The sequence below is a fragment of the Canis lupus genome, chromosome 3 (assembly GCF_048164855.1).
Source record: "Canis lupus baileyi chromosome 3, mCanLup2.hap1, whole genome shotgun sequence".
Taxonomy (NCBI): domain Eukaryota; kingdom Metazoa; phylum Chordata; class Mammalia; order Carnivora; family Canidae; genus Canis; species Canis lupus.
The window spans coordinates 25,257,768-25,282,328 of record NC_132840.1 but is presented as its reverse complement, the minus strand read 5'-3'; the positions used below and the strand labels follow the sequence as shown (position 1 = coordinate 25,282,328).

General features: G+C 52.1%; 2 protein-coding genes and 1 long non-coding RNA gene across 3 annotated transcripts; 1 reads left to right on the top strand and 2 right to left on the bottom strand.

Moving 5' to 3' along the window:
• The first annotated feature begins 5,265 nt into the window (after positions 1-5,265).
• LOC140630096 (uncharacterized) lies at positions 5,266-9,917 on the top strand. Its single transcript, XR_012027883.1, has 2 exons — positions 5,266-5,703; positions 7,110-9,917. It is a non-coding gene; the product is annotated as an uncharacterized lncRNA (long non-coding RNA).
• TUBB3 (tubulin beta 3 class III) lies at positions 8,523-17,654 on the bottom strand. Its single transcript, XM_072819663.1, has 4 exons — positions 17,497-17,654; positions 11,113-11,221; positions 10,552-10,662; positions 8,523-9,916 (listed from the first exon to the last, which is right to left on the bottom strand). Exons 1-4 carry the CDS (start codon positions 17,551-17,553, stop codon positions 8,841-8,843), a joined length of 1,353 nt encoding a protein of 450 aa, XP_072675764.1. The 5' UTR covers positions 17,554-17,654; the 3' UTR covers positions 8,523-8,840.
• Positions 17,655-20,322: 2,668 nt separating this feature from the next.
• MC1R (melanocortin 1 receptor) lies at positions 20,323-23,243 on the bottom strand. The gene has a single exon (XM_072819664.1). It carries the CDS (start codon positions 22,002-22,004, stop codon positions 21,051-21,053), a length of 954 nt encoding a protein of 317 aa, XP_072675765.1. The 5' UTR covers positions 22,005-23,243; the 3' UTR covers positions 20,323-21,050.
• Positions 23,244-24,561: the final 1,318 nt, after the last annotated feature.

Genomic DNA, 24,561 nt, shown 5'->3' with positions numbered 1-24,561 from the left:
ATGCAAGTTAATAAGAGGTATAAGAAAAAAAGAAATAGGGCAGCCCCAATGGCTCAGCGGTTTAGCGCCGATTTTGGCCTGGAGTCCCGGGATCGAGTTCCACATCAGGCTTCCCGCATGGAGCCTGCTTTTTTCCTCTGTCTATGTCTCTGCCTCTCTCTGTGTGTGTCTCTCATGAATAAATAAATAAAATATTTTAAAAAGAAGAAAGAAAGAAGAAAGAAAGAAAGAAAGAAAGGAAGGAAGGAAGGAAGGAAGGAAGGAAGGAAGGAAGGAAGGAAGGAAGGAAGGAAGGAAGAAGGTGATAAGGTAGTGGATAAAATCAGGGGAGAAGGACACCATGCTCAGTTTAAGACCCAAAGGGTAAGAAGGTGAGAACCGCAGAAGAGCTGTGGGAAAGCATCCAGAGGAAAACCACAAGGGCGAACCCTTGAGGAACTGAAAGAGCCCAGTGTGCCTGTAGAACAGAAAGCAGGTCTTGGTGCCCTGAGCTTGGTAAAAGTGGGAGCCTGGTAAAAGGTGAAGTGAGAGGCAAAGCTGTAGCATTTATAAACACATTGACTTTGATTTATGCCAAGGTGGGAGCCATTAGAAGCTTTATTGAAGTACTTCAATAAATGGACATACACTAAACTGCACATGTATAAATATACAATCCGATAAGTTTTGACATATGCATACACCTAAGAAACTGTGACTGTAACTAAGATAATAAACCTATCCATCATCCTCCAGTGTTTCCTCATCCCCTAATGCAATCTTCCCTCCCTATCCCCACCTCTATCCCCAGGCAACCACTGATCTGTTTTTGGTCACTGCGTTGCATTACATTCCAGAATTTTACAGAGATGGTATCTTATCATATGTACTCTTCTTTTGTTTGGCTTCTTTTACTCAGCATAATATTTTTTAAATTTTTTTATTTTTTTAAAGATTTTATTTATTTACTCATGAGAGACAGAGAGAGGCAGAAACACAGGCAGAGGGAGAAGCAGGCTCCATGCAGGGAACCCGACGTGGGACTTGATCCCGGATCTCCAGGACCAGGCCATGGGCTTGAGGCGGCGCTAAACCACCGAGCCACCCGGGCTGCCCTCAGCATAATATTTTGAGGCTCATCCATATTGTAGCAGGTGTCAGGTGTCAGTTTATTCTCATTGCTAATAGGATCCCATGGTGTGGATGGACCACAGTTGGTTTATCCATTCACCTGTTGATGAACATCTGTGCTGTTTTCACTGTTTGCTATTATGAAGAAGCTACTATAAACATTTGTGTACAAGTCTGTGTGGAAATGTGCTTTAATTTCTCCTTGGTAAATACTTATGCGTGAAATGGCTAGATCATATGGTCAGTGTTTGTTTAACTTCCTAGGAACCCGTAAAACTTTTTCCCATGGTAGTTGTGCTTGTTTCACACTCCCATTGGTGTGAACATTCTGGTCCCTCCATATCATCACAAACATTTGATGTCAGCAGTCAGTCTCTCCATAGAGGATTTTGAGCAAAGTAGTGGCATTATTTTTTTTAAGATTTTATTTACTTATTCATGAGAGATACACACAGAGAGAGGCAGAGCCATAGGCAGAGGGATAAGCCAGGGGAGCCTGATGCAGGACTTGATCCTGGACTCCGGGATCACAGCCTGAGCCAAAGGCAGACGTTCAACTATTGAGCCACCCAGGCATCACAATTTTTTTTAAATTTTAAATCTTATTTTATTGTGGTAAGTACACTTAACATGAGATCTACACACTTAACAGATTTTTAAATTTTTTTTTTATTATTCATGATAGAAAGAGAGAGGCAGAGACACAGGCAGAAGGAGAAGCAGGCTTCATGCCAGGAGCCTGACACGGGACTCGATCCCGGGACTCCAGGATCACACTCTGGGCCAAAGGCAGACGCTAAACTGCTGAGCCACCCGGGGATTCCCCAACAGATTTTTAAGTATACCATAGAGGATTGCTAACTATAGGCACAATTTTGTATAGTAGATCTCTAGAACTTATTAATTTCACATAACTGAAACTGTACTCATTGACTAGAGTCCCTCCCTTCCCCCTGTCCCTGGAAACCACCATCCTGCTCTTTGCTTCTGTGAGTTTTGACAATTTGGGTAACTCACATGAGTGGTATTACGCAGTTTGTCTTTCCAAGTCTGGCTTATTTCATTTAGCATAATGTCCTTAAGGTTCACCCATGTTGTTGCATATTGTAAGATTTCCTTCTTTTATGAGGCTGACAGTATTCTGTTGGATGTATCTATCAAATATTCTTTATCCATTCATCTGTCAACCAACATTTACTTTGTTTCCATATCTTGGCTATTGTGACTAGTGCTGCAAGGAACGTGGGAGTACTAACGTGGGAGTACTAATATCTCTTTGAGATCCCCATGTCAATTATTTTAGATAAATACCCAGAAGGGGGATTGCTGGATCATATGATAGCTCTATTTTTCTTTTTTTTTTAAAGATTTTATTTATTTATTCATGAGAGACACACAGAGAGAGGCAGAGACATAGGCAAAGGGAGAAGCAGGCTCCAATGCAGGGAGCCTGATGTGGGACTCGATCCCAGGACTCCAGGATCATGCCCTGAGCTGAAGGCAGACGCTTTTGCCGCCAAGCCACCCAGGGATCCCAGCTCTATTTTTCATTTTATTGAGTAGCCCCCATACTGTTCTCCAGAGTGGCACCATTTTGCATTCCCATAAACAATGTGCAAAGATTCCAGCTTTGACACTTGTCTTTTATTTTTCTGCTAATAGCCATTCTAACAGGTATGAAATGGTATTTTGTTGTGGTTTTGATTTGCATTTCCCTCATGATTGGTAACATTGAGCATCCTTTTTTAAAATTTTATGTATGTATGTATGTATGTATGTATGTATGTATGTAATCTCTGCACCCAATGTGGGGCTCAAACTCAAAACTCCAAGATCAAGAGTAGCATGCCCTTCCAACTAAGCTGGCCAGCTTTTTGTATACACCGTGGCAATTTGTACATCTCCTTAATGAGAACTGGTATATTCAAGTCCTCTATTTTTTCATCAAGTTGTTTTTTGCTATTGAGTTGTCAAAATTCCTTATATATTTTGGAAATTAACCACTTACCTAATAAATGGTTTGCAAATATTTCCTTCAGTTGCATAGATTAACTTTCCACTCTGTTATTTCTTTTGCTAGGCAGAAGCTTTCTGGTTTAATGAAAACTTGTCTCTTTTTGCTTTTGTTGCCTGTGCATTTGGAGTCACATCCATGAAATCATTGCCAAGGCCAATGTCATGAAGATTCTCCCTTATGTTATCTTCTAAGAGTTTTATAGTTTCAGGTCTTATATTTAAGTTTTTAATCTTTTCAGTGTGTATGGTGTAAGATAAGTGTCTAATTTTAATAATTTGAATATAGATATCCCATTTCCCAACACTACTTGTTAAAGATAAAAATCACAGGATCATCTCAATAGATATAGAAAAAGTATTGATAAAATTCAATACCCCATCATATTAAAAACTCCAGGAGCACCTGGGTGGCTCAGTTGATTAAGTGTCTACTTTCAGCTCAGGTTATGATCTCAGAGTCCTGGGATCCAGCCCAACAATGGGCTTCCTGCTCAGCAGGGAGTCTGCTTCTCCTTCTTACCCCTCCACATGCTCATGTGCTCTCTCTCTCTCTGTGTGTGTGTGTGTGTGTGTCTCACTATCTCTGAAATAAATTAAAAAATGTTAAAGTAAAAAAAATAAAAACTCCAAAAAATAGGAATAGATAGAAATTAGCTCAACATAGTAAAGGCCACATAAGAAATCTCCTGTTGCCTCACCCCCAACACTCTGCAGCCAGGAGCACAGCCAGAGACCAGTCCAGGGCCATACGTCTGGACATTCCCCCTCTCTCTGTGGAATGCTGACCAGTAGCCAGTGTTACCACAACCATGGGTGACTCTAGCATTTTCTCTTTTTGTTAATTTTTGTTCTATGATTTTCCTATGACAATCATGCCATACTGGAAAACTGAAGTGTTCCCCAGGGCTACTAGAAAGATGTTAAATATATGATGGGCACTGGAAAGTGGAGGAATCCTGGAGAGAAACTCTAAGGTTGACCTTACAAATGGTTCTTGCTGGATAAGAGTCCAGTCCTCCTCCAAACACAATCAGAGGAGATAGAAAATGCATGGAAGCATTCCATATTGTCTCCAGGACCAGGAAGTCCTACTCCATATCTGACCACTCATGTTTGGCTTCAGTGGAGTAGCAGCAGCCTATTCAGTGGAGTAGCACAGCCTATCCATTGCTGTGTTGGAATCTCCAAATTCAGAGTCTGGAATGTTGCCAACAGAGTCCTGCTGTGTGATGCCCATAATCCTTGGGGCCCCTGGTGATGAGCTTGCTGGCCAGTAAGCTCAGAGAGCCTCAGTTCACTCAGATGGAGAGTGAGTATGAAATTATGATGCTGCCAGGAGCGGTAAGTGGCATCATCTCATTGAGCACTTATCACAGATCAAGCGTGGTGAACCTGTAAAAATGGCTTTTATAAATTATCATTAAGGGTGCTCTAAGTTTGTTCAAGCTGCTATAACAAAGTACCACAAGCTGAGTGACTTATGAAAAACAGAAAGTCATTTCTCACAGTTCTGGAGGCTGGAAGTCCAGGACACTGTCAGCATCGCTGGGTGCTGGTGAGATGCAACCAGGGTACATGCTCGGGTGCTCTCGTGGGCTGCAGATGGCATTTTCTCCAGGTGTCCTCACATAGTGGGAGGGATGATGGAGCTCTCTATGGTCTCTTTTATTAGGGCACTAATCCCATGCATGACCCTCTACCCTCATGACCTAATCACCTCCCAAAGGCCCCACCTTCTAATACCATCATATTAAGGATTAGAACCTCAACATATGAATATGGGGGACAGGACACAAACATTGATTCCATAGCAGGTACAATGTTGAGAAACCTTGCTTTTGAAACTCACAGACTGTGAGAAACAGTGTTTGCAATCAACTAATGGCAACGGTGTCCAGCTCCTGCCTGGAGTATGACTCAGAGAAGCCTCAGTATGAGCTGCCATACCAATACCCCATATCTACTGTAACTCTGTACTTCCCCCGGAAACAGGATTCTGGTCAAGTTCCATGTCTTGGTCAGAAGTGGATATCTTCACACTCAGCCACTGTAGCTTGGCTTCCATTCAGCTCTACCTCACTCCGAATCCCATATAAGCCTGGTTCATCCCTTATTTGGGCAAACCCCTGCCCCGTTCCACTCCACACTCCCAGTGGCAACGACAGCTGCATCTGCTAATTTCTAAAGGTGGACTTCATCAGCTTCCAGTATGTGTACACTCTCATTTGTTATTATCTAAGCAAGGAAAGCATGGACTTGATCTTTGCAGCTGGGAAAAGTGCTCTTCTTCAGAGGGGAAGTGACCTGGACACAAGGAGCAGTGGTGAAGGCCACTTTTTTTTGTCCCTCCCACCATGCCCTTCTCAGGCTGCTGTGCTGTCCCCAGGGTGGGTGGATGGTGACGACTCAGCCCCGACCTCCTCCATTCAAATTGTGGTCCTGCCACTGGCATCTGGATGCTCTGGAGCAGTTTCACTTGTCTCCTGCCTCACTTTCTCCATCTGTAAGCACCTGCTTCATAGGGTCACACGAAGAGCAAGTGAGTGGGTAAAGAGCTCAAGGCCACCTGGCCCCCAGGTAAGGCTTAGCTGCAGGGCTGCTGGCAGGATCTAGGCTAAGATTCTTGGATTTAGCAACTGAGGCATAATTGCTTCCTATAATCATGCTCCCAAGTGGAACATTATTTGTCATTTATCTAAACTTCCAATTCAACTGGGCATCTTGTATTTGCTCTGGCAGTCTAAAGTCATCTCCTTGCCCCTGAACACTCCCTGTAGGGGACCAGGCAGAGGGTCAGGAAGGGTTGAGGCTTCTCCCTCATGAAAGCTGGGAGTGTGCCCAGGTCTGGACACCCTTGGCCCTTCACCTAGGCTGAAATGGACAGATGGAGCTGAGGGCAAAGCAGCCAATGAAGTGGCTGTCCCGAATGCCAGCCAAAGGTGTCGTCCACACTGGATAGTGCTGGTGCTGGGCCAGTCAGAGCCCTGTTAGAAGGTTCAAGCAGGACTCAGCAGTCACTGAGCTGAGCTTACCTGCACCCTCATGCCCATGCATCTCTGTAAACAAATTCCCTTTGCTAATAATAGTGGATACATTTAAGAGCAAACATTCATGGCCTTTATTATGGGTCACATGCTGTTCTAGCCACTCCCCATGTGTGTTCCTATTTTCAGTTGCTATATAACAAACCACTCTGAAGTTCAGTGCCATAAAGCAGCAATTTCATTATGCTTAGGGATATTGTGGGTCAGGAACTCATGTAGCACACAGGACTGACTTGAGGTCTGTCCCACAATTTCTGAAATGGAGGCAATGAGAAGTGAAGATACAATGGTGCAAAACAGCAGAGACCTATGTTACTCCTCATAAGAAAGTAAAGCTGGAGGCTCAGGGGAGAACCAGCTGGAGGAGAGAAGAGTGGGCTGGGAAAGAAAGCATGAGGTCCCTACTACAGAACTCTGGGGGGCAAGAGATGGACTCTGGGGGCCAGCAGAGATGGATTCTGGGGGGGAGTAGAGATGGGCTCTGGGGGGGAGCAGAGATGGACTCTGGGGGGGAAGCAGAGACGGACTCTTAGGGGAAGCAGAGATGGACTCTGGGGGGCAGCAGAAATGGGCTAGGGGGCTAGAGGTGCTGGGCTGCCACCCTTCCACCTCCTCACATCCCCACCAATATAGTCCCCACCAAAATGTACACCACACATTCATACTAAGTTGGATTGTGGACCTTGGGAGAAGGATCAAGGGGATTGGCCCCACAGTCAACTCCACAAAGGCAGAGTGGCCCAGGAAGGCCAGCCTCATCTGAGTGACATGAGCAAAGATGATGTATTGGTGGGTGCCAGTGCTTGGGAGGGAAGTAAAATTTTTGACTATTTTAAGCCAAATGGAGAGGTGTACAATCTTGGGCTGGACACCTGGCTCTGCCACTTGCCAACTGGCAAATGCCCTCACTTCTCTCAGCCTCCATTTCTTTGCCTGTAGGATGTGGATGACAATGATGTGTACCTTGCAGCATCACTGTGAAGGTTAAATGAGGTATATGTATTGCGCCCTCAGGAGAAGACCCAGTTAAGACAGTGGATCTGGGACCCAGAAGGAGCATCTGTGAATGTCAGGAGCTGCAGGGGCTCTTGTCAACACTGGGCAGGTGTCTCAACCCTTTTTGGGTCCAGAAGCCTTGAGAATGTGAGCTGTGGGCACCACTCCCTACCACAGTGTGGAGGCCTGCAGCCCTGTGTAGCCCTGGGATGTGATGGAGGAGACTCTCCTGCAATCTAACCCTTTCTTGGTGATGAGGACCCAGCTGCTGTGACCCAGAGCAGGGCGCAAATTCCCACTCACCATGTGGCCTCATCAGTCATATACACTGTGACCCAGTCACTGCATGTGTGGGATGGAGACACACAGCTCTTAAGGAGACACACATTTCCAAATGTGAAATGCTTGGAGCTGACCAAGCACAGCAGGTGCCCAGAAGCATTGGCTCTTAGAATGTGCTTCTCTGCTGCTCAGGGGACCCCAGAGACTTCAAAGCCCAGCCTGTGTCAGGGCAAAAGCCTGAGACTTGGACCCTTTTGGGGGCTTTAGTTCCCTAGCCTACATCAGGGGCCAGTGGTCTCTTTGGCTTTCTTCTGCACAAATATCTAGATAAAAGAGCCAGGAGCCAGGGTGCTGCTGCCTGCACTGAAGCCCCTTTTATGTTCCAGGTGGAGCTAGGATTGATGAAACCCCTAGCTTTGAAGAATGGGGTGTGGGAAGGCTGAATGGAGAAGTCCAACTCTATACACAGTAATGGTGGGTCCCTTCCAGGAGCCCACCCCTGCAGTCCCACACTGGGAGCCCTACAGCCACAGGAATGTCACCAGGGGACGTATGGAGCCCTCACATGGCTTCCTACCCGGAGTGTGCTGGGGTTTGCCTGTGTTGTGGCCACAGCTCACTGACCCCCTCCAGCCCCTTCCCAGGGCCCAAAACCCAACTCTACAACACACCACATTTTTTTCTAGGGAGTGTTCAGGGTCCTCCCTTCCAACCTCCCATTTGAGTCTCCACTGCCTTCCTCTAACGTGCAGCATACAGATAAACCAGAGGAATGCTCTGGAGTGTGTGTCTCCCTATGGGAGACTAGGGATAGTTTTCAAGTCAAGAGCAAGCTACACCTGTGGTTCTAGAATGAGGCTTCATCCACTCATGGCCCGTGTCCAGGACCCCACTTCTGGAAGCTCCACAGCAGCTGTGCCTTCAGAACCCGCAGGCTGTACACACAGGCCTGCGTCGGCGACCAGCCTGGGAGACAATGACCGTTCCCCAGCCTGGGCCTCCCTATCTGCCCCTGCTGACCCCTCTAGACCCAACTTTCCAGAATAAAAAGAAATCTCCAGGACCAGGCAGGGATATCTGACAGCAATAAATTTATTAAGTATTCCCCCCCAAAATATAAACACAAACCAGTAAAAACAAAAAACAAAACAAACCATAAAACAGGCCTGGAGCTGACAAATAAAGCAGACACGATGGAGCTGACCTATGGTGGGAAAACAGGACTCACGTGGGGTGGGGATGCCGTAAATACTGGAGGACAAACACTCGGGAGCCCTAGGGCGCTGTGGCCAGAGCTGGTGGGGGCAAGGCTCGGGGCGGTGTCAGTGGCGACGTGGCTCTGGGGGACAGGCCTCTGGGCCACAGCGACAGCCTGGCTCTGCCCCTCCCGCTTCACTTGGGGCCCTGAGCCTCGGACTCCTCCTCGTCATCTTCGTACATCTCGCCCTCCTCCTCGGCCGTGGCGTCCTGGTACTGCTGGTACTCGGACACCAGGTCGTTCATGTTGCTCTCGGCCTCAGTGAACTCCATCTCGTCCATGCCCTCGCCCGTGTACCAGTGCAGGAAGGCCTTGCGCCGGAACATGGCTGTGAACTGCTCCGAGATGCGCTTGAACAGCTCCTGGATGGCCGTGCTGTTGCCGATGAAGGTGGAGGACATCTTGAGCCCCCGGGGTGGGATGTCACACACGGCCACCTTCACGTTGTTGGGGATCCACTCGACGAAGTAGCTGCTGTTCTTGCTCTGGATGGCCAGCATCTGCTCGTCCACCTCCTTCATGGACATGCGCCCGCGGAAGACGGTGGCCACGGTCAGGTAGCGGCCGTGGCGGGGGTCACAGGCAGCCATCATGTTCTTGGCATCGAACATCTGCTGAGTGAGCTCGGGCACCGTGAGCGCGCGGTACTGCTGGCTGCCCCTCGCGGTGAGTGGGGCAAAGCCGGGCATGAAGAAGTGCAGGCGGGGGAAGGGCACCATATTCACGGCCAGCTTGCGCAGGTCAGCATTGAGTTGGCCGGGGAAGCGGAGAGAAGTAGTGACGCCGCTCATGGTGGCCGACACCAGATGGTTGAGGTCACCGTAGGTGGGCGTGGCCAGCTTGAGAGTGCGGAAGCAGATGTCGTACAAAGCCTCATTGTCGATGCAGTAGGTCTCGTCCGTGTTCTCCACCAGCTGGTGGATGGACAGCGTGGCGTTGTAGGGCTCCACCACTGTGTCCGACACCTTGGGGGAGGGCACCACACTGAAGGTGTTCATGATGCGGTCGGGGTACTCCTCGCGCACCTTGCTGATGAGCAGTGTGCCCATCCCGGACCCTGTGCCCCCGCCGAGCGAGTGGGTCAGCTGGAAGCCCTGCAGGCAGTCGCAATTCTCACACTCCTTCCGCACCACATCCAGGACTGAGTCCACCAGCTCTGCGCCCTCCGTGTAGTGACCTTTGGCCCAATTGTTGCCAGCCCCACTCTGACCTGTAGGTGAGGACAGGTTAGGGGGAAGCAGGAGGGGGACCTATAGTGCCTGCCTGAACATGCCATCAAAGAGAGCAACTGTGGAAGCTCCGTGACATGGGGATGCCCAATGTTAAGGGCTCTACACAGAAATTGAGAACCTGGAGTGGTAGCTCCTGCTCTGCCTCCCTAGGGGCTCCTGGATGAGTCTGTCAGCCCTCCCCTCCAGCCCACCCACCCTCTGGCTAGCCGTGCTGGGAGTGTAAACTATGACCCCCAGAATCCCTTGCAGCTTGGAGTGTGAATGGGGATTTTTGCCCATCACTTGGGGTGTTGAGCTCTGGGAGACAGAAATGGGGTGAGGCCATCTTGATCACAGCAGTGTTGCATGCCCATGAATTTGAGTCCTCTGGAGACTGACTCCTGTCCTGAAAGTTCTGTAACAGTCCTATAAACTTAATTCTCTGTTTTACACAATGAAATACAAGTGGTTTATATTCCCTGCACAGAACCCTTTCTTGGAGCCTCTGTTGCCAAATGCAAACTGGAAAGGTCACTTTTGTCTTGCTAAGGAGTGACTTTGCCCTGCTGTTTCTGCTGTTTTGGATCTGCCTGTGATGGGGTCTGCATCAGAGTGTGGGACAGGGGAGACTTACCAAAGATGAAGTTGTCAGGCCTGAAAAGATGCCCAAAGGCCCCAGACCGGACGCTGTCCATGGTTCCGGGCTCAAGGTCCACCAGAATGGCCCGAGGCACATACTTATGAGCTAGAGGGAAAGGGTGGGTTATGTGGGTCACAGAAGGTCAGGGGCCTGCAGGCAGTCGCAATTCTCTTGCCCTCTAAATCCTGCCCAGCCTGCCAGAGTCATGCTGTCACCATAAGCACTCAGACTCACTGGGGTCAGAGAGGCTGGAACCATGCATGAAATGGGGACCACATCCTACATCCATGTGGGCAGGTGAATATTTCTCCAGTTCACTATGGACATTGTTTTATACTAATTGCTAAATGGTCCCTACTCTAGACCCTCCCCGGGCTTCCTAAGGGGCCTCCTGGACTCTGCTGAGCATTATACATATTTGACTCTCACTCCAATGGCAGTTTCTAGGGTTCTTCATCTTTGTTTTGTGAGGAGGGCAGAGATGCTGAGACCCCACAGTCAAGAAGCCCTCCCCCCTCCTCCCAGAGGAAGCATGGGGGTAAGGTGGGAGCTCACAAGAGGCCTCGTTGTAGTAGACGCTGATGCGTTCCAGCTGCAGGTCTGAGTCGCCCACATAGTTGCCACTGGGGTCTATACCGTGCTCATCACTGATGACTTCCCAGAACTGCAGGGGGGAAAGGAAGGGTCAGCAAGTGCTCATGACCCCCGCCAGGCCCTTTCCCTCCCATGAACTCAGCCCTGAGTGTAAAATCAGGGGCCTGGACTCAAAGTTTGCACTAGCCCCTTTGAGTAACCTCAGAGAAGGGCCCAAGCTCTGTCATCTCTCAGAAAATTGTGATAGTCAATATGCATCCACTGTTTGCATGTTCATGGTGCCTGGAGCTCTCAGTGTGGTTCAGGGCTCAGCTGACATGGACCTGGTTCCTCCAGACTCAGCTCTGCCTTTGCTAACCAGGGGCCTTTGGTCCACTCCTCCATGAGGGGTTAGTAATAAACACTCTCTTGGGGTGGTTTTCTTTATTCTCTCTTTTCAGATGAAGGAATGGAGGTACACAGAAGGCAAGGGACAGAGAGAGTCCAGGATACACATGTCCCTCAGTGTCAGGGCATGGGATGTCTAGAAACAGGGTCTGGCAGTGTTCAGTACCTCATCAGCCTCAGCCAGCGGGAATCACAGGGGCCTGCATGGGGAATGACTTGCCTGGGGCCCCCCAGCCTGCCTGCAAAGACCTGGCATAGCCCTGACTCCCAGGGCTTACTCTCTCCACTACCTGCTACCACTCACCCTACAGGAGCTGGACCACCTCTTTCCAGCTGTCGGACCCTGAGTGGGTCCTGGAGGCACTCTGTGTCCTCATCTGTTCAATAGGCCTGATAGTGAGAACAAGTCTTAGCAGGAAGCATGTGAACGTGTGCATATATGTAAAGACGTACCCCCTGGGTGAAGGGAAGGCTTCACAGAGCTCGGCCTTCACCCAAAGGGCATTGCCAAACCGTTGTGAAGCACAGTGGGCCCATACAAGGAGAGTCAGGAGTCACACGCTGTGTGACTTTCCAGTGCCCCTCCTCTTTGTTCCTCAGGGTTGGAGTGACTTTCAAAAGATGAATGATATGAAGGCCTCAAGAAATAACAAGCCTTTACATGTGAGTCATGTGCTGGCAAAAAGACAGCTGAGTGAAAAAAGCAATTAGAACCCAGTTTGCACATATTTATCTAAATATAGATGTCTCTAACAGGCACACAGAGATCTGTTCCAGGGACCTGGGCCTTGGAATGTGGGTCTGGGTTGGGGGAAAGTTCTTTTCACTATATACCCTTTGACTCTTTTGGAATTGTCACGTTAATTTCTTTTTTTTAAGACTTTATTTATTTGACAGAGAAATAGAGAGAACCAGAGAGCAGGAGTGGGGGGAACGGCAGAGGGAGAGGGAGAAGCAGGCTCCTCATTGAGCAGGGAGCCGGATGTGGGGCTCAATCACAAGACCCCTGGATCATGACCTGAGCTTTAGGCAGACTGCCAACTGACTGAGCCACCCACGCACCCCTGTCAAATGTTAATTTCTAAACAAAGAGATTAGCTAAAAATATGTTTAAAAACTCTGATAGGGACATCTGGGTGGCCCAATCGGTTAAGTGTTTGCCTTTGGCTCAGGTCGTGATCCAGGGGTCCTGGGATTGATTCCCAAGTTGGGCCCCCTGCTCAGTGGGGAGTCTGCTTCTCCCTCTCCCTCTGACCCTCCTTCTGCTGGTGCTCTCGCTCACTCTTTCTGTCTCTCTCAAATGAATTAAGAAAAAAATTTTTAATAAGTAAAAAATTAAAATTCTGATATGGGCAGGTATTGTTATTATTATAAAATGCATAGAAAAGTCTTGGCAATTCATCCAGAGAGGCTGTTATCAGAGGTCATTTCAGTGAAGGGAGGGGCTGGATTTATTCTCTGTTTTGTCATTGTTAACTGTTCTTTTTACACAGTGTGTGATAATTTTGTAATTAGGAAAAATAAACACACAGAAATGTCACTGAGGCATTCAGGGCCTGATCAGAGCTTCCTACCACTACTTGGATCCCTATGGCCTCCTCAGCCTAAGGCCTGCATGGGAGCCAGGGGCTTGGTCCCCAGAGCTCTGGGACACCCACAAATCTCTGGTTTCAGGGACACCGTAGCCCATGTAGAGGAGTGATGAGTTCAAGACAGCAAGTATAGGGCCAGGAGAGAGTGATTCAGTTACCCTACCATCAACAGATCTACAGAAAGTTATTGAAAATGCATCTATGGAAAAAAAAAAAGAAAGAAAGAAAATGCATCTATGGAAGGCATGGTCTTCCAGGAGGTGATGGACCAGATCCCAGTACCAGTTGATGTGTGCCAGTGACTCTACCTCCTGGGACCTCAGTTTTCTCATCTGTAAAGTGGACATGATAATAGTACCCACATTAAGGGGTTAGCACAAGTCTCAATGCATTCAGCAAATGTTGGCTTCATTGAGTTAAAAGGTTAGATGCTATTTAAATCTGTAAAGCCATATGCACAGATAACAAAAATAAGTTTTATTTTTAAAAAGATTTTACTTATTCATGAGAGACACAGAGAGAAAGAGGCAGAGACGTAGATGGAGAAGCAGGCTCCATGAAGGGAGCCTGATGTGGGACTTGATCCCAGTACTCCAAGATCGCAACCTGAGCTGAGGGCAGATGCTCAACCACTGAACTACCCAGGCGTCCCAAAAATAAAAGTTTTGAAAAGTCAATATATTTTGGGATACTGTGGTGCAGTAAAATATGATATGAGCACATCCCCCAAGACACATCCTTGAGGGAAAGGCACATTGGATAATGATATGTAAAGTAAAACAGGGGACCTCAAAAAGATTTTACATTTTTGTATAAAGATGTATAGGTGCACATGCACAGAAAACAGCTTGGAAGAATGGAAAGCAAAATTGTCCCCTAGGAGAGCAGGACCTAGAGGCATATGGTGGCTAAATGGGCACTTTGACTTTATCTGCAACTTTTTAGAAGAATATATTAATAATTGCTTTTGTAGTTAAAACTAGTAAAAATATCTTGGGGGATCCATGGTGGCTCAGTGGTTTAGCGCCTGCCTTTGGCCCAGGAAGTGATCCTGGAGACCCGGATCGGATAGAGTCCCACATCAGGCTCCCCACAGGGAGCCTGCTTCTCCCTCTGCCTGTGTCTCTGCCTCTGTGTGTGTGTGTGTGTGTGTGTGTCTCATGAATAAATAAATAAAATCTTAAAATAAAATAAAATAAAATAAAATAAAATAATTATCTTGGGACGCCTGGGTGGCTCAGTGTTTGAGCGTCTGCCTTTGGCTCAGGGCGTGATCCTACATCCTGGGATGGAGTCCCGCATCAGGCTCCCTGCAAAGAGCCTGCTTCTCTGTCTGTGTCTCTGCCTCTCTCTGTGTCTCTCATGAATAAATAAATAAATAAAATCTTTTTTTTAATTAATCAATTATCTTATTAGTAAAATATATTACGTAATAATAAATAAAGAATACAATTTTGTAGATTAAATAAGAAACAACTATGACCACCACTACAGTTGAGAAAACTACCCGGTCTGAGCTCCGCTGCTATGACCGACCCACGCGCCCCCCCGGCGCTGTCCGCAGTGCTGATCCTTTGCCGCGTCCCTGCTCGGGGGCCACGGAGGCGTCTGCCAAGGCAAGTTGAGGGCTTGCTAACTCATGGCAGTTGGACCCTTTCAGGACCTTGATGTCTCTCCCCGCCCCGAGCACAACCAGCGCTACTCTGACCCAGTTAGGAGGCGGGTGCAAGGAAATCAGGAAATCCCTCCCCGCATTGGCGGTCAGCGCCAGGGCCCGCCCCTCCGAAGCTCCGCCCAGCGGCCGAGAGAAGGGGGCGCAGACAAAGGCTCCTGGAAGGTCCTGCACCCAGAGGGGAAGGCCGAGGTCCCCGGATTCATCCGCCAGTTTGGTGGCGACGGTGAGGTGGCGGGTGGCGGGTGGCGGGTGGGGGGTGGGAGGCCCCGCCCATCCTGATGTATCCGTGCAGACCTAGACTCAGACTCCTGCCCTATCCTTGCTGGGCGGTGCCTCCACTTCCCGGAACGACCCCTGGGGGAAGGGCGATACCTCCTCTCGCTGCCTCCCCGTGAGGTGATGGCGCCTAAAGCATCTGGCACAGTGCTCAATCAGTAGCGATCGATGTCAAACTGCCTCTCAGGAGAGGTGTGTTCTCGCCCTGACCTCTCTCCATCCTTCCACAGCCAGGGCCCTCGCTAGAGCAGGCGCAACTGTGCCAGGCACCGCTCCAGGTCCAGCAAGCAGAGCAGCAGCCCCACCCCCACCCCACCCCCACCCTCACCCCTGTCAGCTGCTGCTGGTGATGGGATGTCAAGGTTTGCTCTCTCCCCTCACCAGAAAGCCCACAGCCAATATGGGATCAGTAAACAGAAATGGTTAATGAACTGCCCCTCCACAGGGCAGATGTCAGCATCTGCTGGGCCTGGCCCCAGCTTTCAGCATTTTCTTTGAGTTTGGTCTCTGAAGACTTTCCAGGACAAGGAGTCCAGAAGGAAAAAGCTCAACTGCTGTCATTGGTCGGCCAAAAAAGGCAGAGGTGGAAAAGAAAGAAACAATTCCTCCCCCCACAAAATCCACCTCTCTCTGGTTTCATTGTTAGAAAGGATCAGACATTAATTTTTAAAACAACATAAAATAAGAAAATCAACCCAAAAGGAATAAAAATAATTAGCAAACCCATGAGGCCACAACTCTAAGAAGGAGGAAAAAAAATCTCAGCTGAGGACACATGTCCAGCATTCAGGCTATGGCCCCTGCCCTCTTCCCTCCTCCTCCTGCCACCTCCCTCCCACTACCCCTACCCCTAGCCCTAGCCCAGCTACAGCTCCGGGCGTGGACTTGCCTTTGCTTGATATGTGTCTGTCCGGGCCACAGAAAGGATGGGTGTATAAACAGATCATGACTCCGCTAGGCTCAGGCTGAACTCAGGGCTGCCCTCCCTCCCCCAGTGACCCCTGACCCTCTGAGGAGCAGATGTTCAGGGCAGGCCTGGCCCCTGTGACCACATTAATGAGCCCCCCGCCCCTCCCACCTGGCCAGGGCAGCTGTCAGTGACTGCCCCAGGAGCCCTGATTTGATTTGAGGCCATCATCCCCCCCCGGCCTCCCCCTCTCCCAGCCCCCTTTCTGGGGCAGGCACAGCTGTTTCTTCGGGTGATTAGGGAGTCTCCCTGGTACCACCCCTCCACCCCATCCAAGTCGCCTCCACCCTAGAGAAGTTGCAATTTACATATCAGCCACGAGGCTGCCCCAGCCGGGTTGTAATTAGCTTTTTGTTCTTGCCTGGTTTCCATGGCAACAGCCTCCAGAGGAATCCCTTCCTTGGCCCCTTCCCCTCCAAGACTTGTCTCCTCCCACTGCCTCCTTTGGGAAACTCGCCCTGCACCACTGCACCCTGGGTCCCTGGCCTTGGTCCTGACAAAGCCACCCCTGGGGTCCCCCATTTTGTTCTGTGGAGTGTCCCATTGGGCAGCAGGCCCCACCCACCCAGCCTGAGCCCTGGGCTGGACGTCTGCAGGGACGAGAGCTCTGGAAGATAGCATGGCTCTTTGGTCACACTTGCTGTGTGACCTTGGGCAAGAAATAATCTCCTTGGACTTGGGGACGTGACAACTGTCTCCTAGGTTCCAGTGGGGAATGATACCACCTTCTCATCCCCTTAGTCCCAAGGTCTCCGATGAAGGCTAACAATGGAGGGGAGGAGCCGCAGGGTGATGCAGCTCTCCATTCCAGAGCCCAGCTTTGTTCCCACAACCCACCCTGACTCCATGGTCCCTGAGTGGGCGCTGTCCAACCCCACCGGGCGTTTGTCCAGGCGGGGCTGAGCAGAGGGAGAGTCCAGTCCTGGGCCAAGGTCACCCCGAGTCTGGGCCCAACCCCTCCCCCAACAAAGGAACAGGGTGGGGTCAGGAAGCCGAGGTTCCAAACTGTATGTTTGGGGGCCTGTGGGGGGGGGTTCTGGCCACTTGGAGGGCATCCTGTTGGTGGGGGGAGCGGGAGCAGGGCAGATGGAATCATTTCGGCTTTGAAGGGGGTGTCCCACCCACACCTGCCCACCCCACCCATCTCGCTCAAGGCTGAGTTGCGACCCCAAGAAGAGGGCCACGCCCAAACCGTCCCCGCAGCTGCAGCCGCTGTGGATGGAGCTTAGTCGCCGACTTGGGCTGCGCTCCTGCAGGCCTGAGCTAACCCGAGCAGAAACAGAGGGCAGGCGGTGTGGACGTGGCAGGGCCGGGATCACCCCGGCTCGTCCCTTTGTTCTCGGCTTCGCGGTGGTAAGCGCGGCTCTGGGTGGGGACGCGGGTCGCGTGCCGGTGTCGGGGACCGAGCCTGGGGCGGGGGAGGGGACGGAGGCGGCGCGCGTCCTCACCTTGGCTCCGATCTGGTTGCCGCACTGGCCGGCCTGGATGTGCACGATCTCCCTCATGCTCGGTGCGTGTGGCGGGCGGCTGCGGGACACGCGCGGACGGGTCGGGGCTGGCTGCGGAGGGTCGGCCGCCCCCGCCGCCGGCTCTTATAGGCTGGGCCCCCCCGCAGCGCCCGGCCTGGCGTCACCGCGCGCGGCCAATCGGGGGACGCCGCCGCAGAATGCGGCACCGGCCTGCAGCATCAGCACCGCGCATCCCCGCCCGGCAGCGCGATGCGGCGCCTCCTCCCGCCGCCACCCGGGTCCGGGGGGCCCGTGGGGGGCGGGAGTCTGGGCCCCACCCCGCACACCGAGGGGAGGGGCTGGCGGGCTCCTGGGAGGACAATAGAAGCCCCTCTTGGCTCTCGGACCCCGCCCAGACTTCCCTCCCGGGTCCCACCGCTGCGGCAGCCCCACCCCGCGGCTTTGCAGACAGTCTTTCTTCCCCACACCCGCTCAGGGACCAACCCCATGTTCCATCCCAAAAGGACGCCTCTCCCTCTCAGCTCCCTGTCTTGTGGCATAAAGGGACGAACGAGGTACCCTGAGCTTTGCTGGGTCCCTTAGGGGTGGGAGAGGCAGGAAGAGGCTGCAGCAGACACTGAACCCTCCAGAAGAAAGCATGGAGCAGGGCTCAGAAACGCGGAGTCAGAAGGACGGTCGATTACAATGGCAGCTGTGAACTTCCCCGTCCTTCCCTGCAGTGTGGGGATGCCACCTGCCCCTCCTCCCTCAGGGGCTTTCATGAGATTCCAAATGGACCTTGCGCAGGGGGAGGCTTTGTACCCCAGCGAGGCACAGTGCCTGGTGTGTAATCGCTGCTCAGTGAATATTGATGTCAGGAATTATCGGAAGGACACAAGCCAGGTGAGGGACTGGCAGGGTGTGGGATGGTGGGCAGTGGTTTCTGTCTGATTCACTTCCTGATGTCACCTGTACTCCTGGACTTTTGGTCCAAGTGAGGCCAACACAACATTGGTGGTAGGGGCTATGTAGTGAGATGGTGTGTGCATAAGGCAGAGATGGGGGGGATTCTTGGAGAAAAAAAACTGGGAAAGGGAGTCCACTGGTCAGAAGAGAAAGGGGATGAAGTGGACATGCAGTACAGATGTTATGTTACACATACATATACCACTGGCTTACTATTCTTCTGGGGCCAGACTCTGTAGTGAAATGACCTTATAACAAGGTCCTTCTGATAGTTGAGTAAGAAATTCTCCCAGGAAGGGTCTCAGAGTGCATGGGTGTTCCACAAGCTGTTGGCTGAATAGGCCTGTGATGTGTCTGTGTCTGGGCTCCTCAAGAGTGCGTTGACAGGGTGTGGTCGTGCACAAGCCCCTCTTCCCCCGTCCCCCAAGCTCTCCAGTTTGGCTAGTCTAGAAATGGGTCTTTTGTTCTCAAGAGACACCCCTCCCCCACAATGTGTCCATGATGTGGCTTTCTGTGGTTGGCTTCCACTGCCTGGGGCCACTCCCTGTCCCCATTCAGGGGGTCCTTGGTGAGCATTTGGCTCTTCCCCGGAGCTGGCTGCACCTCCCCGTCTGAGCAAAGGAAGAAGCTTTGCAGCATCCAAGACCCATTACCCACATGCCCTGCCTCCCTGCGTGATGGCAGTGAGCCAGGCCAGTTCTCTCTCCATCCCCAGAGGGCTCTGGTGCCAGGTTCAAGGCTGACTCACTGTCTTGTCTCCCAGCAAAGGCTGGCCCTGCCGGGAACCAGCTCCTGGCATTGAGGCCAGCAGTCTGGGCTGAAGCTGCCAGCGTAGGTGGAGGCTGGCTGGGGCAGTGCTGGGGGTGGTTGGCCAGAGGCTGCAGAAGACTTTAGGCATTACTAGACCTGCCTTCAAATTGGCTGATACCATCACCCTTGCCACTGCCGAACCTGTATCAGGAAGGGGGTCGACTGTACACTCAGTATCTGTGGAGGAAACCAGGTGGGCTCTTCCATGAGAAACCCAGGTTTGTCACAGAAGGAGGACCCAAGGGCTTCCGGCAACAGGCAGCACAGTTTACCCGACGTGCACTCCTTCACGGCTTGGACTTGGACAGTCCCACTCCATTCTGGGAGGCCTCGCCTCGAACACTTCCCAGAGCTGGCTGAGCACTGACCTCCCTCTCCCAGGAGGGCAGTCGTGGGGGAAAGCAGCCCCCAACCCCTGGCACACCCTGGGGGCCCTGCTGTGTTCCTCAGAACAGACATGGAGGTCACATATGGGTCATGGTGGTCCTGCTTCTGCTGCCATCAAGGGCAGCCTGGACAGTGCTGAGTCATGTCACCTTGGAGGTGACTGGGGGCGGGGGTGGGGTGGGGGCAGCTGCTGTTCCTGTTTTTTTCTTTTTTTAAGATTCTTTATTTATTCATGATAGAGAGAGAGAGAGACAGAGAGACAGAGAGAGAGGCAGAGACATAGGCAGAGGGAGAAACAGGCTCCCTGCAGGATCCCGATGTGGGTCCAGGATCACCCTGGGCCAAAGGCAGGTGCTAAACCGCTGAGCCACCCAGGGATACCATTCCTGCTGCTTCTGACTCTGGTTGTTCTGAGCTGGGGTTTACACCAGGAAGAGAAAACTAAGACACAGGCCCAGAGTGGGTGTGATCAGGGGACCCCTACACTCTCTCCTTGGGCAGGGGCTCAGGCATTCAGGTGCTCTGGGGCTGTGGCTTCTTCAGCTAGGCAGACCCACCCTGGTTTCTGGGATTCACAGCTCCCTGTTCATCACCCTCAACCCCGCCCTTGCCCCCCCGCCCCGCCCCTCCAGTTGCAAGCAATTTCCCAAAGGACGCAAAGCGGATGGTGATGTGTCTGCACCAGACACAGCATTTATTACCAGACTGCTTCCCAGCTTCCCAGCCCTGAGACCCTGGGCACCAGTCACTGATTCGGGCTGACGACCTCTGCCTTGGCCTGAGCAGGCACTGACCAACACTGTCTGGTGGGTACATGCGGTGCATGTGCACACAGTTGGGTCACCAGCTCTCTGGTTACCAGTGGACTTTAGATCAGCCCTACCCTCCACTGCAGCTCCTGTAGACAGTCCCTGTGCCTGCAACAGGAGCTCACTTCTTCCCGAAGCAGTCCTGTGAGGACTGGCTGGTCACAAAGTCCTTTTCCTGGAGGCCTTCCCGAGAGCAGTACTTGTCATGCTACCAACACTGAGACTTCACATCCCAACGGGCAGGGGCCCAAATCTCCAGACCTGGCAGCAAAGGTGGGTGTGTGCAGGCCTTGCCTGGTCCCTGGGTGGAGAAGGAACTCTCCAGGAGCAGCCAGAGATGCTGTCCAGTAGTCCCGGACCTGGCTCTCGTGTCTGTGGCCCCACCATCTCCCCAGCCTGCTCCATTCTCCACAGCAACTCCTGGAGATTTTTGTTTATTCCTTTCTCTGGCCCCAGAGGGTCCATGCATCCACCACACCACAGATCAGCTCATCTGTCCTTTTCTGCAAGTGACTGCCCCAGTCACATGGGTATCAATCACCACCCCCCTCTGCCCAGCACCCTGGCCTCAAGCCTGCAGCCTCACCAGGAACATAGCACTACCTCTTGGAGAGTCTTTCGGAGCTCCTGGCTGCGGAAGGCGTAGATGAAGGGGTCAATGATGGAGTTGCAGATGATGAGGGTGAGGAAGAGGTTGAAGTTCTGAAAGACGCAGCCACAGATGGGGTGTTGAGGGCAGAGGACCATGAGTGAGAGGTGCAAGAAGAAGGGGCCCCAGCAGAGAAAGAAAATGCCCAGCAGGATAGTGAGTGTGGCAGCGCCCTTGAGGCCAAAGCCCTGGGGGATGAAGTGCTGCCTCTTATGGAGCCGGGCAATACCTCGGGCGTGCTGGCAGGCGCGGGCAAGCATGTGGACGTACAGCACTGCCATGAGCACCAGCATGGCTACAAAGAAGCTGACAAGACAAAGCAGGACGGCCGTGTGATTGTAGTAGGCAATGAAGAGCGTGCTGGAGAGGACGCTAGCCACCCAGATAGCGGAGATGGCCCGCCACGCCCGCGGGAGTGTGACGATGCTGTGGTATCGCAGCGCGTAGAAGATGGAGAGGTAGCGGTCCACGGCAATGGCGCCCAGGAAGCAGAGGCTGGATACCATGGAACCACAGATGAGCACGTCAATGATGTCGTCCAGCTGCTGCACCACAGCAGCCTGAGCAGCCAAGGCGCCTGCCGCCACCAGCAGCATGACGGCCGTCTCCAGCACATTGCTCACGCTCACCAGCAGGTCGGACACAGCCAGGCAACCGATGAAGTAATACATGGGCGAGTGCAGGTTGCGGTTCTTGGCAATGGCGGCCACCACCAGCACATTTTCCACAACGCTCACCAGCCCCAGGCTGAGGAACAGCCCATCGGGAATGGACACCTCCAGGCACCGGGGCCCGGTCTGGTTGGCAGCCAGCTCGAAGTGAGGGGTGGCTGGGGAGGTGCCATTGAGAGAGCCCAGCAGCCTTCTCTGGGGGCCCTGCCCAGACATGGTCCCAGCAGGGAGCAGAGCAGGGTCCTCGCTCTCAGGTGTCTCGCTCAGCTCATGGTGCCACCAGCAGGGCCTGTCTGTCCTCCAGGGCCGCCCTCACATTTGCCCTCTCCCGGTCTGTACAAGTGTCAGCTCAGCAATGACCCAGCCAGAGAGAGTCCAGCTTCCTGACAGAGCAGTCGCTTCCCAGCCCGGACCCCAACCCTCTAGTCTCTTTGGACCCCTCGACCCTCAGCCCACCTCCCCACCTCTTCCATGGAGGGGCAGTTGCTCAGGTTCAGACGTACGTTCCTATCTTCTTGCTGCCTCATGGCGGCTCAGGGCTCCCGCTTTCCCAGGCCTGGAGGGGGCTGAGGTCCCACTCCAGAAAGAATGAAGCCTTTCTCCACATCTTTAAAGGCTCCGGAGCCCCTCCTCCTGAGGTGGCCACGTGATGGGCGTGCACCCGGGATGCATGCATCGGAGAGAACCCACTGCACCCTCCAGGCAGCACAAATGGCACCCAGGGCTATCCTGGCTCCAAGGACGTTGGACGCTGGGGCTCAGCTGGATGTGTGCCCCCTCACCTGGCTCCGCTCCCAGTGTCTGCCTATGTGGGGTTCCCTAAATATACTGCAAACAGCACCTCCTCTTGGGAACTGTCTGATCTCTGACCACCCACCTGATGCCACCCTGCCTAGATACAGTCACTGGCTGCTGACCACTCATCCCCAGCTTGAACCCCTAACTCCCTACCTCATGTTAGACACTAAGGGCAGCCCCTGCTCCTGAGGACCCCCACCCCCTTCACTGAGCCCTGCTGGAGGGCATCCTGGTCACGTCAGGGTCAGGCCCTTGCTCTGCCTCATCCTACAGTGGGGGAGGGGGAGGACCCCGACAGCCACCACTTCCTCTGCATAAGAAACCACTTCAAGGGCAAACCTCGGGTCTCCAGCCACATGGTGTACTGAGCAAGCCACAGGGAAGCTAAGAGTGGCCTGTGGGCACCTACTCCCAGCACTTTCTCACTAAAGACTGTGATTTTGTGATTTCTCCTCTGTGGAGGCTGGCGGGGGTGGGGGGGGGCGGAGATCTATTTGTTGGTAGGTGGAGAAAACCTGAGGCAACAAGAAAGGCAAGGGACTGGCTTGGTGGTGGTGGCGGAGATAGAGTTGAAGGTGGTGGAGGTGATGGAGGTAGCGGGGGTAGAGGTGGTGGTGGTGGTGCAGGAGACGTAAGAGGAAGCTGGGAGGGTGGTTGCAGTGTCTGCAGTGTCATCTGTGACATTCCTGTTCAAGCCCACTCTCTCATCCACTCTGATGCCAGCACACCCACATGTGTGATCACACAGTCATAACCACTCATAAATATCATCCCTTACATCTGCATCGCTCAGCAAGGCGGCTTCCCCCCCTTGGACGGTGCTTCTTATTGAAGTACATCATACATAAAAGTACACAAACTGTAAATATGCAGGTTAGTGGATGTCCCAACCTTAACAGCCAGGAAAGCAGCATCCAGACCAAAAAATAAAATGTGAATTACCCGAGAACACCTAGGGCATCCGCTCACCCTGGGAGTCATTCCCTGACCACTGGTTCATTTTACCTATTTTATTTTTTTAATTTTTAAAAAACTTAAAAAAAAATTTTTTCAAGATTTTATTTATTTATTCATCAGAGAGAGAGGGAGAGAGGGAGAGAGAGAGAGAGAGAGAGGCAGAGACACAGGCAGAGGGAGAAACAGGCTCCATGCCGGGAGCCCAACGTGGGACTCGATCTCGGGTCTCCAGGATCACACCCTGGGCTGAAGGCGGCGCTAAACTGCTAAGCCACCAGGGCTGCTCATTTTACCTATTTTAGAATTCAGGTTGTGCCTTTCTTTGCACTCAGATATCCTTGTGGTGTGTGTAGCGGTCTTCAAGAATACAGACCACACTGGGAATCTCCCGTCTGTTACAGACAGTACTTGCTGGCTGTTCCTGTCCCATCTTATGGTGGACATAGGCCAAGTGTGTCCACATGGTGACATGGAGTGGACTTGTTCCTCTGTTGCTGACAGGACACGAGCACCACCCCCGCCTCCCCCTATAGGAGATGAAGACAACCCACACCCACAGGCACCAGCCACAGGATAGGCCCACACACTGAGCTTCCCCTTCCAGCTTTTTGCCTTTTGTGGACTTGGCATCTTCCCATTCTGTTGTCCTGATGGGAGAACCCCAGAGGGAGCAAAGGGTCCTGGGACTAGCACCACAGCTGTCCATCACCAAGGACCACCTTCCCTCTAGAGGGGGCACCTCGCCCCCAGCTCCTGTGTCAGCACACTGCAGGGACGGTATTTCCAGCTCCATAAATGAGGCCTTTGAGACGGATGTGCCCCCCCCCCCCCCGCCCCCGCATGAGACTTCAAAGAGCGTGAGAACTGGATAACCTCTTCCTGGTGAGGCCTCGAGACTCCCCATCTGGTTCTGATGTGCCCGTTGGGGACTTCTTGGGAAGAAGACACTCAACTTCGTGATTAGTTATGGTTATGAGGGAAATGTCTAAATGAAATCACAGATCATCTGAAGGCCAAT

Bases quoted from the DNA above. Each gene is read 5' to 3' on its own strand.
- MC1R (XM_072819664.1), bottom strand. From the start codon at position 22,004: ATGTCTGGGCAGGGCCCCCAGAGAAGGCTGCTGGGCTCTCTCAATGGC.
- TUBB3 (XM_072819663.1), bottom strand. From the start codon at position 17,553: ATGAGGGAGATCGTGCACATCCAGGCCGGCCAGTGCGGCAACCAGATC. The intron at 10,663-11,112 runs GTGAGCTCCCAC...CTTTCCCTCTAG, and splicing joins CTACTACAACGAGGCCTCTT to CTCATAAGTATGTGCCTCGG. The intron at 9,917-10,551 runs GTAAGTCTCCCC...CCTCACCTACAG, and splicing joins GCCTGACAACTTCATCTTTG to GTCAGAGTGGGGCTGGCAAC.